General features: G+C 40.4%; 1 protein-coding gene across 1 annotated transcript in view; it reads right to left on the reverse strand.

Annotated features, from left to right (window-relative positions):
• Positions 1-1,615: 1,615 nt before the first annotated feature.
• Positions 1,616-12,969, reverse strand: part of LOC111218889 (potassium voltage-gated channel subfamily H member 7-like) — a 31,960-nt gene continuing 20,606 nt past the window's right edge. The window contains exons 7-16 of the mRNA XM_022741373.1: positions 12,282-12,681; positions 11,804-12,003; positions 11,625-11,627; positions 9,807-10,059; positions 7,382-7,587; positions 7,133-7,220; positions 6,804-6,965; positions 4,998-5,154; positions 2,531-2,711; positions 1,616-1,945 (exon numbers count right to left, since the gene is read on the reverse strand). Of these exons, the coding sequence (XP_022597094.1) occupies positions 1,616-1,945; positions 2,531-2,711; positions 4,998-5,154; positions 6,804-6,965; positions 7,133-7,220; positions 7,382-7,587; positions 9,807-10,059; positions 11,625-11,627; positions 11,804-12,003; positions 12,282-12,681 (1,980 nt within the window). The remainder of the gene's footprint in view (positions 1,946-2,530; positions 2,712-4,997; positions 5,155-6,803; positions 6,966-7,132; positions 7,221-7,381; positions 7,588-9,806; positions 10,060-11,624; positions 11,628-11,803; positions 12,004-12,281; positions 12,682-12,969) is intronic.

Below are 12,969 nucleotides of genomic sequence, written 5' to 3' on the forward strand. Positions count from 1 at the left end.
TTTCCCCTCCTCATACAGGCGCTCACACCTGTGCATTCTTGCTTCCAGGTCTTGGCTTGCACCTACGAACCGCTTGGACACCAATTCTTTGTCCATCAGCTGCCAGAGTATCTTGGTGACAGTGGTGGGCTGCCTCCAGTCCGCATTTACAGTTTCTAGTCGTAGCCTCACCAGCGCTACTTGCCTGTTGCAATGACTGTAGTGTAGGAAGCTGAGCTGTCAGTTGCATTGCCCCCGTCTCTACGGCCACTTTGGCAGTGAATGGTACAGTAGCTGCTCTCTGTTGACACTCAGCTTAACTCAGATAACTATTCCCTCATCTGACCACAGGCGTGAAAAGGTGGGAAAAAAGGTCAGCAGATTTTTCTTTTTTTTTTTTTTGGCAAATTCCTGTCCAAAGAAATGATCCCTGTTAACTTCTTGCCACTCTCCCTTGCTTTCTGCACAGTCCTGCTAGTGGAGGATTGGCAGCTTCCAAAGTAATTGTGTTAATTGTTTTTTAATACTGCTTTAAACTGAGGGAGTGCCATTGTAATTTTGTTGTGTTGTTGCAACAATGAGTTTTGTATGTTTTATTGTGTCCCGGTCTCAGTATGCAGAGATGGTCATGAGACTTCAGCGTGCTGCTGCTGCTGCTGTCACCCTCACCTTCTGCTGGAACAGAAAGGATTTTTGCGGAAGGTTTTTGAGTGTCTGTCTTTGCCATAAGTCCGTCCATTTTTCCCCCCTTTCTCTTCCTGGATCCTTGCCAAGCATCATCAGCACCCACAGGTACATTCTCTGGCTCTGTACCTGACAGCAGGATGAACCCAAGGTGATATGACAGACCAGTTCCTTTATCCTAGAGTGTCTGGACAGGGGGACCAGCCTAGTGTGAGGTAGGTCAGTCAGCTCCTCTGACTTCGCAAGTAACGATTGAGGGAGGGAAGGTCAAGGGTGAACGTCAAGTGTGTCAGGCTTTTTCCCTAGCTCCATGAGTAAAGTTGTGAATGTTGATAGAGGTGCTTTTGTCTGGCAGTGCTATGCACCAAGACCAGCTTTTTATGACAGAAGGTCATGTGATGTTCATCCTGGTGTCCCACTCCAGTGAGACCAATTTGTATGTTGGGACAGGAAGTAGCACAGAAACCATTAGAGCCCATTAGAGTATAAAGCCTGGTTGGTTGGTTGGTAAGTTTGTTAGCTGTTGTAGTGCTAGTTCTATCACAACCAGGTGGAGCCCTTTAACCGGCACCTCTGCTGATTAAGTAGAATTTAGTTAACCGCTTCATCCTGATTGGTTGGGCATCAACATTTTCAGTCAGAAAGGTGAGTGAGTGATGACGATTATAGATTCAATCTGAGGGCTCCTGTGTAGCTAGAACTACTGTTACAATATGTAACCAATATTATTACACTGATAACTGCAGAAAACATTTTGTTATCACACTGTTAACTGCAGAGAACAGTGTTTTATCCACATGCATAATGAAAAAAAAAACATCTTATTTCTACTACCAAGGCATTGCAAATTAACAATACAGATGTCTGTGCCAGCATGCTGATAAAAAAAAGTTGCTACGTAGTAATTACAGCATTACAACCCAGATATTAGAGCACTGTGCTGCTGAAAGGTTTACGGTCCTGGAAACTCTGGGTCTGAAACAGGTCTATGGAGTCCAGTGGTGTTGAGGTTGGAGTCAGAAGGGGATGGGGAGGAAGAGGAGGAGGAGGTGGAGGAGGTTTCAGTTGGAAGAAGGATCAATGCAGAATGCTGATGCCCTGTGATCTGTTGTTGTCGCTGCTGTTGTTGCTGTTGTTGCTGTTGTTGCTGTTGTTGTGGCCCCGTATGTCTTTGTACAAGCAGTGCTGTAAGGCTGTCGTCGATGGGTGCATTCACGTTGGCCAAGCTTGACAGAGAGTCTTTGGATTCCTGAATGGTGCTCTCTAGTTTGTGGTTGGGGCCCTATCAAAAAGAGTGACAGAGGTAGAGGTAAAGGTTAAAGGTCAGCATTGGGGAAAATGGACTTTATTTACTCTAGAAGTGAATCCAATTCATTTTATTCAGTGTTTGTACTCATTTAAGATATATCAACCTGGTAACCTGTTCTCAGCAAATAAGTTTAATTGACCGAATGAAATAACTAATATAAATAATATTAATAATGTACTGTATATCAAGCTTACAAAACTTTATTTTTCAACAGCACAAAAAAACAGATAAGTTGATAACCTTAGAAAATATTCTCAGACATAGGCTCAGATTCTTTCCTGTGATTGTCCAAATGTTATTGCAAAAACCGCGGCAGACAAACCGATCCATCAAGACATTCATCAGTAACAGTGTGAAGCAGTTAGGAGCAAAGCTTTATGAAACAGTGGGAGTTTGTGAGATTACAGAGACTGTGATAGATGACTGTGATGGCCGGCTGATGCTTGGCTTCAGTTGAGAAAAATACAATGCTTCATGTTCCTATGTGTAAAAATCACCTGACTCGTGTGAAAAAAAAAAAAAACACTCTACTGAATGAAGACGCAAGAACATCCTTACTTGAGTTCCTGTATGGCTGAAAAAATGGCTTGCAGTCAGAGCAACTGGCTGAACCTTCACTGCAGGTCTGTGATAGTCTGGACTGGCAGTCACAGTGCTGTAGGCTGGAGGTCCCAGAGTCGGCTGCCTCTGTAGCAGCTGCAGGATGGTCTGAATATCTGACATCAGCTGAGACTCCAGCCTCAAAAAAGAACAGAGAAGAAAAGAGTAAGACGCGCAGAAAGAAAATTTATCCCAGAAAAGAGACAAATCCATACTTTGTCTGATACCTGTCATGTCTGATCATTTAAGGGCAGAAAACACACAGTTGTACTTCACTGAGCACTAGATGGAGCTTCTGCTCCTCAACAGTGGACAAATGAAGAGATGGCAAAGGTGTGGAAACACATTTTGCCAGAGTAGTAGACCAAAGACGCTCCTCCTGCTAGGAGTGATAATGAGCTTTGTGTGGGAGGTGTGAATTCAGCATTTACTGGGGAAATGACTGTATCACACTCATTTGGTCAATCTAATTATGACTAGATTTCATCCAAGCTCTATATTTAGGGCATCAGGCAAAATTGGATAATGCAGAATAACCTTTTAATTACCCATAGCCCATTTAATATACATAGACAATGTCAAATTGGCTATGTTCCTGGTTTACTGTGTTCCTGTAGCGAGGCAGCATTTGTTTCTGAGGTAAAGACTGATGTGTAAATTAAAGAGACAGAGTACATATTCAGTGCAGGTGCAGCAAACCAAATTTTTCTTGGTTATTTATAAGGATTTGTTGAGGATACTGCAACACAAACATTTGTTTCCCCTGTCATATCCTTTCAGAATAGTCAAAGCCACAAAAACACAAAATGACAGAGAAGTGCTGCTCATCCTGCAGCCAGCTAGCATTAGAGGAAAAAAAACAAGGTCAGGTAGAGTGCAGTGGATAAAATGTCTTATTTGTGCTGAATAAAATGAGCCAGCCCAGTGTTTCAGGCAGCCCGATGCTGTCTGCCGTTGTCTGTGATAATTCCAGCTAAAAATACCACCTGCTGTTCATTTGAGTGTCTATTTCAGGTGGCCTGCTGGCTGCAGGTATGTCGTTAAAACGATGGCCAACCAGTAAACTACAGAATATGATGAGACTAAAATGGAGGGATAGTGTGCTTACATTTTTATTGTTTAAATCACAGAGTTTTGCTAGAGAGTGGCTTTTGTTCGAAGACATTTCAGATACACTTTGTTCTCAGTCATCAGTTTTAGATTCTGAGCGCTACACTATAAAATCTCACAAACAAAACCTTTTGTACTAATTCATTTTCAAGTCTGATATGTTCCGGTTCTACAGCGGTACATCCTGCTTCCAGCAGATCCAGCCTCCCACTCTGAGTCCAGCAACAGCTTCTGCCAGCTAGTTCCCCCACCTACTCATGTACAGTACATCAGCAATTGAACTACACGCTGCCAGTGATGGCAGTGGAAGTGTGGCTTACTTTTAGCAGTGTGGGAGGTGACAAATTTAAAAAACAACGCACTCCATAATAATTAAGTCACTAACTGAAAATGTAATGATAGGATAATAAATGAGAATAAAAATAAATTTTATCTATCAAAATGTCCTGCCCTCCTGGCTTCAAAGGTGTGTTTAGAAATGTCTGCACAGGCTGGTTTCCAACCACTACCATTTGTTTGATCTGTAATGGGCCACGAGCATGGCCAAAATGGTGTTCTGGTGTGCTGCTTTTCAGGCTACATTAGAGGTGCATGAGTCAATTGTAACTAATCCAGTTTATAAGACAGCACCAGAGACATATAGGTGCATTTGGTAGTGTATCCCCAAGTCTTTTTAAGGTAAAACAACAAGTGTTCCACCCTTCAGTTGAAGAATGACTTGAGCCAATCAGCAAGCTAAAGTTTACAGAGTTGTAGAAGAGGCTGCAATGGATGAAAGAATAAATTCTGTTGATGTCTATTTCCCACCTGTGGCAAAATGCTACCTTGCCAGTCTAAGAGTGGTGGAAGAAGCATTCAGATCTTTACTTAAGATGTATAGAATAACACGAGATAATACTTACCGTACATACTTTATCATCAAAATGTATACAAAGTTTACAAAGTAAAAGAATGAATGATTGTTACTGATGCATTTATGTGCAAGCACTGTGCTCTGTCAGATCTGTTTCAGTTACAATTATCCTGCAGGTGGCCTAAGTGAAGATGATAACCACCTTTATTTGATACAGTCTCCTGGTAAGCCTGGTAAACTGTTTCACTGTGTACTAACATCAAGTGTAGTGAGTGGGCACCAAAGACAAACCCAAGATGCTGCAATTTCAACCAATATGAGTGTCTGACCTGAGATGTCTGACAATATGTCACATGAAGGAAAAAAAGGTTCAAGGTTTAAGTTCACATTCTGGGGTTATTCATAGTTGATGACAACTGAAGGAGGATCAACAGTCCATATGCTGACTCCACAAATATGTACCTGTTTAAGTGCTCTTGGAGCTGACCTAAGCGCTGTTCCACCTCTCCATACGTGATTTCGCTGGCAGAGTTATCATCTTCTCTCAGGTCCTGGAAGTGTGCTGACTCATCCAGGTAGTCCGTAGGCTTCTTACAGGCCCATTTATCACAGCACAGATCTGGAGGGCCAAACCAACACGCATGCTTTACATCCTCACATGTGGGTCAGAACAACGTCATTACTAAAAAAAAAAAAAAAAAAAAAAAAAAAAAAAATCCTACTAAAATAGAATATAATTAATCTCCACAGAAGAGCTGTGTGTAGCTTCTTTGTTGTAATCTATCAAGCCCATGTACTGGGAGAATTGTTAATGCAATGTTTTCCAGTAGCAAACTAACCCCGCTGTTATCTCTGCTGGGCACCTGGTAGTATTTAGCTTGTTGTCCGGTGATATGGGTTGAGCTTCTTTTTGTTATTGGAAAAACATAGATGACTAGTTCTGTGATTACACTATCTCATGCAGCAGTCTGTGCAGGAGGCTTTGTACTACCATGTTGAGCCGTATAGATATGAGCATCAGTGTTAGCTGTTCAGTGTGCCTTCACTATGGATGGCACTTAACTTCCTTCTCACATGGCCTTATTTCAGCAGTGATTAACAAGAGCTTTGGTTTGTCACTCAGCAGTTTGTTTCTCCATATCCCCAACTGACTAGTAGACTAGCTGTAATAGCTGGCTACTGAGTCTTGTTAATAGAATGCACTATGTCCACACAAAACCCTGTGATTTCCATGTCAGATGTTTAGTTATGGTAAGAGGACAAAGTTTTGCAGTTATTGTAGCGTATGTTACTTCTTTTAGCTCAGTATGTAATAAGAAAATCTGGCTGTAAATTTGTAATTAACACTTTCTGTAGTTTGTTTTAATTGAAGAAACATTTGAAAACCAATATGCAGCATACTGCTTTAGCAAGACATTCTGTATCCTATTTAGTATGCAAATTGCAAATTTATGTCTTTAAAGTTTGGCCCACTTATACAAAGTGGACACCCGAAACTCAGAAATTAGCACAGAGTTGAATGACGTCTCCCGTTTATGTTTGCCTGTGTCATAGTCACATCTCTATTGTGGAAAAATAGGTCAGTGGATTGGCTGTTGTTGATATGTACACAGGTGTGGACACAAAAACATCAGAAAAATATGAAGCTATTCATGTCAATGGTCACGCAATAAAAACTGCTTTTGTGAAGCTTGTAATGTTAGGCTTTTGTTGGCTGTGTACAATAACTGGATGATGATTATATCAAACTATTGTTGTGATTCAACTCAACCATCGCATTTTCCTCTTTTCTCCTCCCTGATTAGGAATGGCTAATGCACCTGCACCATGGTCCTTGTCACTCCTAATGCTCTGTTCACATTAGCACTTCATGAAAAAGCAGCCTTCTTATTCAATTCAACTATGTTGACTAATCAACCGGTTGATAACTTTGTAATATGAATTTTAACATTTACCTAGAGGATAAAATAATTGTGGTAACTGTCCAGAGATGTGAAACCCTTTCTCATACTATAATAAACCGCTGTGCAGTGTTTCGGCAAAGAAAAGGACAGATTTGTTACTCAAACCAGGCTTGGATTCCTGGGAAGATTTCAATACCCTCCATACATATGCTTTAACCAACCAATAGGAGTTGGTAGTGTGGTAACAAGGACACGATCCCCTACTTGCTTCCCCTGACTGCCAACTATGTTTTTTGCCTAGCACCACCTAGGAGAAAAGATGTAAAAAATAATTACAGTTCATTAGTAAAACAAGGAACATTACCTTCAAAAGATGGACTTCTCTCTAAACTGTCTCTGACAATAAGATCTGAGTCCAGGACTGGGGGAGTGGGTGAAGAGGGACCCAGGACTCCTGAACATCTCTTTAGGCACGAGTTGGACTCCCTCTCCCTCCCCATGTCTTTAACCACTTCCTTGTTTTCCCCTGCAGAATTGCAATCAACAAGGGTTAGTGGAATAACACAGTACTCTATTCCACAGAGAACAGCTGTTCTCAGCCAGCGACGCTCTGTGAACAATATAAATAAAGGATTTGCAACCACAAAGCTGAACAAGGCTGTACTGGACCTGTGCAGATTAGTCTCAATTTACCTTTAGATAGATCTGGGGTGAAGGAAATTCTTCTTTTAATGCTTTTAGTGCCCTCGTCCTCTGAATCATCGTCTTGGGAACCGGAGGCCTATAAAAATGTGAGTGTTAAAATCTATTAGTTAAACCAGTTAATAGTATGTGTTTATCAATCTCATACTGCTAGAAGATGAATATAATATAATTTTAAGTATATAAATGTCCATGGTCATGACAATGTGAATGCTTGTTAAACAGCACTTTATTATCTACCTTGGCAGACTCATCTCTGAGGTTGAAGGTAAGCTCCAGGTTGTTGAAGAAGCAGTCAGCGAACTCTGGGTACATGTCTAACACCTCCAGCAGATCTTCCCTCTGAATGGTGCTGAGGTCACAGTAACTCAGAGCTCGCACGTCAGCGTTGGACTTCCCAGGCTTGGCAAACAGATGGATCATTTCTCCAAAGATGTCATTTTTTCCTGGTAGAGAGAGAGAGACACACAGACACACACAGACACACACAGACACACACACACACACACACACACACACACACACACACAATAAATCTTCTCAAAAGGTTCACTGGGAATAGGGGAAAACGTCAGTTTTACCTGCAATGACTTCTACGAGTATTCATGCATATTGTAGAGAAGAATTTGTGTTGTGTTCTCTATAGGGACTTATCTAGATATTCCTCAGGCTCTCACTAAAGGGCAGCAGACGTGTTTGTTTTTGTGGATAATGAAAATCAAACAGACTCTCCACTCTGTGTAGATGTTCTCCCAAGGCCCATGCATCAGTTGTCTTTCTATCTTTGATCCATTATTAATGCTGAGGAATAACTGCTAACTCGCACCAACTTTGATGTGTGAGGGAAAGGAGGGCTTGATTGTGACTGACACACTTTAAATGTTGTGCACTTCAAAGGCAAAGGACTTGTGTTGATAATGGCTATCACATAATGAAGCCAGTTCTCCAGCAAGTCATAAAATCTAGTTTTCAAACTGACTTTTCTCTGCTGAAATGAGCATCCATTGTGCAAAGGACTAGAGGTCCAGTTTAAAGGCCATCGTGAAAAATCCCTTTGTTGGTCCCTGGGTTCACTAAATGCCAACACTGTAAGCAGGGGTTCAGGTGAAAGAGATATGATATGTTAGCGGCCAGTGTGGCTTTCACAGCATGCACCGGACACCTCTCCACCATAGAGGACAGCCTCACACAGAGTGGTGTATCTCTCCTGTGCACACAGCGCTCACCACGAGGATTTAGATAGTCATTAGCTTGGATGGCAGCGCGAGAGACTAATTCCTCACCTGTGGAACAATGCTATTAGCCTTGTTGGACCCGATATCATTACATGAGAAAAATGCTTTAACACCACTGGCTGACCACTACCTTGTTACAGGCTTGGGAGGTTTGGTAGCTGATAACAGACCAAGCAATATACAAGTTTTCACAAAGAAATTGGAGCAAACATAGTGCTGATGGAGCATTATATTAGTATCAAATACAAATGGGCTCAGCTATCTATGAGATCAGTGACTTTTCCAGCATGTTTGTTAATTTTTTTGTGTGATGCAGCAGCTTTTGCTAAGCTTAAACCCCATTCTGTCAGGCGCAGCTTTGGAGAGCATTCATCTCATGAATAATGGCAGGTTTAATCCAGGCTTGGCCTGTAGCACCTGGTTGTGGTTTACCCGCGAAGAAAAAAAAAGATAAATACTCGTTACCCTAATAAGAGTAATGAGTATTCAGTATCACAATATTACTACAGCAAAATATGAATACAAATTAAGAGCAAGCAGTCGTTTTAGTCGGAGCTGTCTTTTACTGCCGTTTTTTATAATTCCTCCGTTGCAGCTTTAACTAATTTCCCTGTGCTGTCAAAAATATGGCAGCTATTTCACCGTGGTCTTTGAAATTGCCAAACAACCTTTCATGGAGCCACTTAATAGAAATGTCAGAGTCTCAAACCTGTCACATGAACAGCACTATTGCCCAGAGGACATAAATGGGAGGATGCGGGGGGGTGGCAGGCACACCTTGCTATTCTTGTCAAAGTGTGTGAACATGATGTGGTTTAGTTGCTGTAATGACTTGAAAATTATTCATGTTTGGAAGGACTCCGATTATAACACTTCATTCTTTGATGTGCACACAAGTCACGCTGAGCCTCTTTGTAAGAATTACTGTGTTAAAATAGTTTGTGTCCACTGGGAAAATCCACTGCCTGTCTTTTCCAGAGCTTATGACAGCCCAATCTCCACATATTTGCAAATATCAAGCATCCTGAGTGGAGTGGGTGGTTAACTCAATCAATAATTCAAATATTTCAATCAATCAAAACAAACTACATATTTAATACCCTTCACAAAAAAGCCAATGGTAGAATCCAACATCTGTGTTAGCCCATTCTCTGTTTTCTGACAATTTCCTGACATCATGTAAAGCATACTTTCAGTGTGACCTCTTCATAAGTGCTCCCTGGTTGATTATATAAAACAAAAGCTAAAAAAATTACTGATTAAGATTTGCCAAACCAACATTAAGATCAGAATGAATTAAGTTTTCATAAAGGATATACCTCACAGGATTATTTATTAAAATTCAGGCAATATGTTCAATTAAGTAAAGAATTTGCCTCTGGATGTGACAACATGGCACTAACACATAACCGACAAAGGGTTGTATTTACCCAGGATGGCTACCACAATGTCATCTTTCAGGATCTCAATAGAGCCGCGGGACAGAAAGTAGAGAGCAGTGAGCACATCACCACCGTGGACCAGGGTGTCTCCAGGAGGGGCATGAGTGGTTTTGAAGCGCATGGCTAAGGCCCTCAAGCAGCCTTTGGTGGCTCCTTGGAATGCTTTGCAGTTGTGAAGAAGATTCCTGTTGAGGTGAAGGCAGATGTCTGCCTGCAGGCACTCAGGAAAACCTTTTAACACCTATGATGCAGAGAAAATCTGTGAGCAAAATGCACCAAATTTTGGTTTGATATCCTTCAAAGAGATGCATTTGGGTAATTGCTCTGCAACCCGGTGGACAGTGAGAGCAGCAAATGTGTTAAGATGAGTGTACTTTCACTAAGAGAAGTTGTAATTAAGCTCGACAACAGCACAGAGATGAGGATATGGTATGAAAACAAACACGTCACAGAGTCATAGACCCATTAAACACAGTCCAATAAATATACAATACATCTTAAATGTAGAGAGCAATGTAGACACTGTTATCTAAGACACATTTGTATAAATGATCAAGATGGAATAATTGCTGAAAGAAATGTAGCATGTAAAAATAAAAGCCACTTGGATTTATGTAACCGCCCCCTGAGCTAAACACACAGCACAATGCCTGCTCAGTTTTGGCTGAACTGGTAACGCATAATATCAGAATGAGGAGGAAGTGTATTGTGTGATAAATGTGAGCAAGAACGAAGCCATCATTTTTATATTCTAAATCCATTCATTTGTCGGAGCCAAGGATTAAATCCAGACTTTTGATGGAGGCATCCACCTTAAAAGGAAAGAACTGACTGCATGCAATATCATTAATATTATCATTAGCAAAAAGCAGAAAAGCAGAGTTTACCAGTTTGGCCAGTAAACACATTTAATAAGCCACAACTTTTATGCTTTATCCCACTCCTTAATAAAACACATCACATATGTTTATATGGCATACATTACAAGGATGGGAAACAGTAACTACTAGATATTAAGGTAAATACATGGTGTCGACAGAAAATTACAACGTAGTTACTGTTGATGTTATTGTTAATAAAAACTGTCATTTAATAAACTTCTTATTGTTTATCTTGTAAAATAATGTTTCTTTCAAGTGTGTGGATCCATAGATGTGTCCATAGTAGTGTGCAATATGCATGCCTCAAAATCAGAGATACACTTGTACAGTACATAACTTATACTTCAAAATATCACAGTGATGGATGAGGAGCTAATTCATGGGAAGTAATTCAAGTAATGCTTTAATTTTACCCTTTTGGGCTATTGTTTCTTGAACTAATGTGAGACTGAGAAGAAGTTTGACCAAAATGTATAACAAAAAAATGTAAAAACTGCATTTTTAATGACAATTGCAGTTCATTTACTCAAATGTCCAAGTAATATATAAATTACTTATACAGTATATAAATAAAGTTTAGTGAGGAAGAGTTTGTAGTACAAATGTACTGTATTTAGCTATTAGTGCTGATTAAGTTAAAATTAAGTTTACCACAAATGAATGTTACTGATAAAAATTAGTGCAAACAAAATTTCAGATGGACACTGAAATTAGACAAGACAGAAGCCTTATATCAGCGCCATTTCAATGCATACATATAGTTTTTTTTACAGAGACATTTTGTTATTTCTTTGCTATTGGATGAAACTATGGAATGAACAAAAAATCATGCATAACTGATGGAATTTCTAATGTTTATAGTATATATGAGGTTATTATAAGAGGTTATGCTGCCATGAAAACGACAAGAAATAAAAATATGTACCTCCTGCTCTTACCAATGAAGAGATGTTAATCCAGGTGAAAAGCAGACAAGGGAAAGAAAGCTCTTTTTAGAGTATTGCAAAATGATGATTAAATATTATTCAACAACTTTAGTTCATTTTGGGTGGATATGCTATCCAATAACAGTGGAATACAGATGTGTTGATTTTCTTTATTTACCGTGTTCATGTCAATGCCGTTGGTGTAGGTCCACGAGTGTTGGAAGTACTCCTCCAGCCTTTGCCTCAGTGGGTTGGGAATCTGGTGAAAGCGGATGAACTCCTTCACCCGCAACATTTGAGCATGATAACGGGCCGTACCCGAGTACAACCTCTGGATGATGGCAGAGACGTTTCCAAAAATGCTGGCATACATTAGGGCTGAAACACAGGCAGTGATCAATAAATGAGGAGGGTTACAATCTACTGACTGATTTGCATTTTCATTGCCTTCACTCACACAGACACACTGTTAACTAGAATGAATGTGGACAAATGTTGCTATAAACACAGACAATCTGTTGACCGGGATCTGATTAAAAATAAACGTCTACGCCTTAAACTGTTTTAAGTGCTATGCCAGATAAAAGCAGAACTAAGTTTTGCTAGAAGATAATAAAAGATGTTAAAAAAAAAAAAAAAGACCATAACATACTCACAGCCAATCAGCATGACACAGATGGAAAAAATCTTCTCTGAGTTGGTGTTTGGGGAAACATTTCCAAAGCCCACACTGGTCAGACTGCTGAAGGTGAAGTAAAGCGCTGTGACATACTTGTCCTTGATAGATGGACCAGAGCTAGGATCGCTATAGTTGTATCTCTTTCCTATGGACACGCCCAGATTATCCAGCCAGCCAATCTTGTGCTCTAAGTAGGGCTTCTCCACATTGCCGATGGCGTACCATATGCAGGCTAGCCAGTGGGCAATGAGGGCGAAGATGCACATGAGCAACATGAGGACTGCAGCTCCATACTCAGAGTAGCGGTCCAGTTTCCTGGCTACACGCACCAATCGCAGGAGTCTAGCTGTCTTCAACAGGCCAATCAGGGTGGTAGTCTAAACAAAATGTACAGCAGGGCATTTTATTAGTAAAAGCACTGGTGTTTTTCATGTTAATATGTCAGTGTTTTAATACAATAACCCTACTGTCAAAAATTTCTCACATTAAGAAGCAAGCTTATTTGTTGCACATCTATCACCACATCTGACATGTTAACAACAAATCCAAGCTGTGACAAATCAAAGAGAGTCACCTGACAAACTAAAGTAATGAGTTTCCTGAACAGTGGGGGAAAAAAAGGCAAAGATTTTATCCCCACGGCCCTTTGGTTAATTGCAATTAAT

Source organism: Seriola dumerili, unplaced genomic scaffold (assembly GCF_002260705.1).
Source record: "Seriola dumerili isolate Sdu_G_001 unplaced genomic scaffold, Sdu_1.0 BDQW01000052.1, whole genome shotgun sequence".
NCBI lineage: Eukaryota > Metazoa > Chordata > Actinopteri > Carangiformes > Carangidae > Seriola > Seriola dumerili.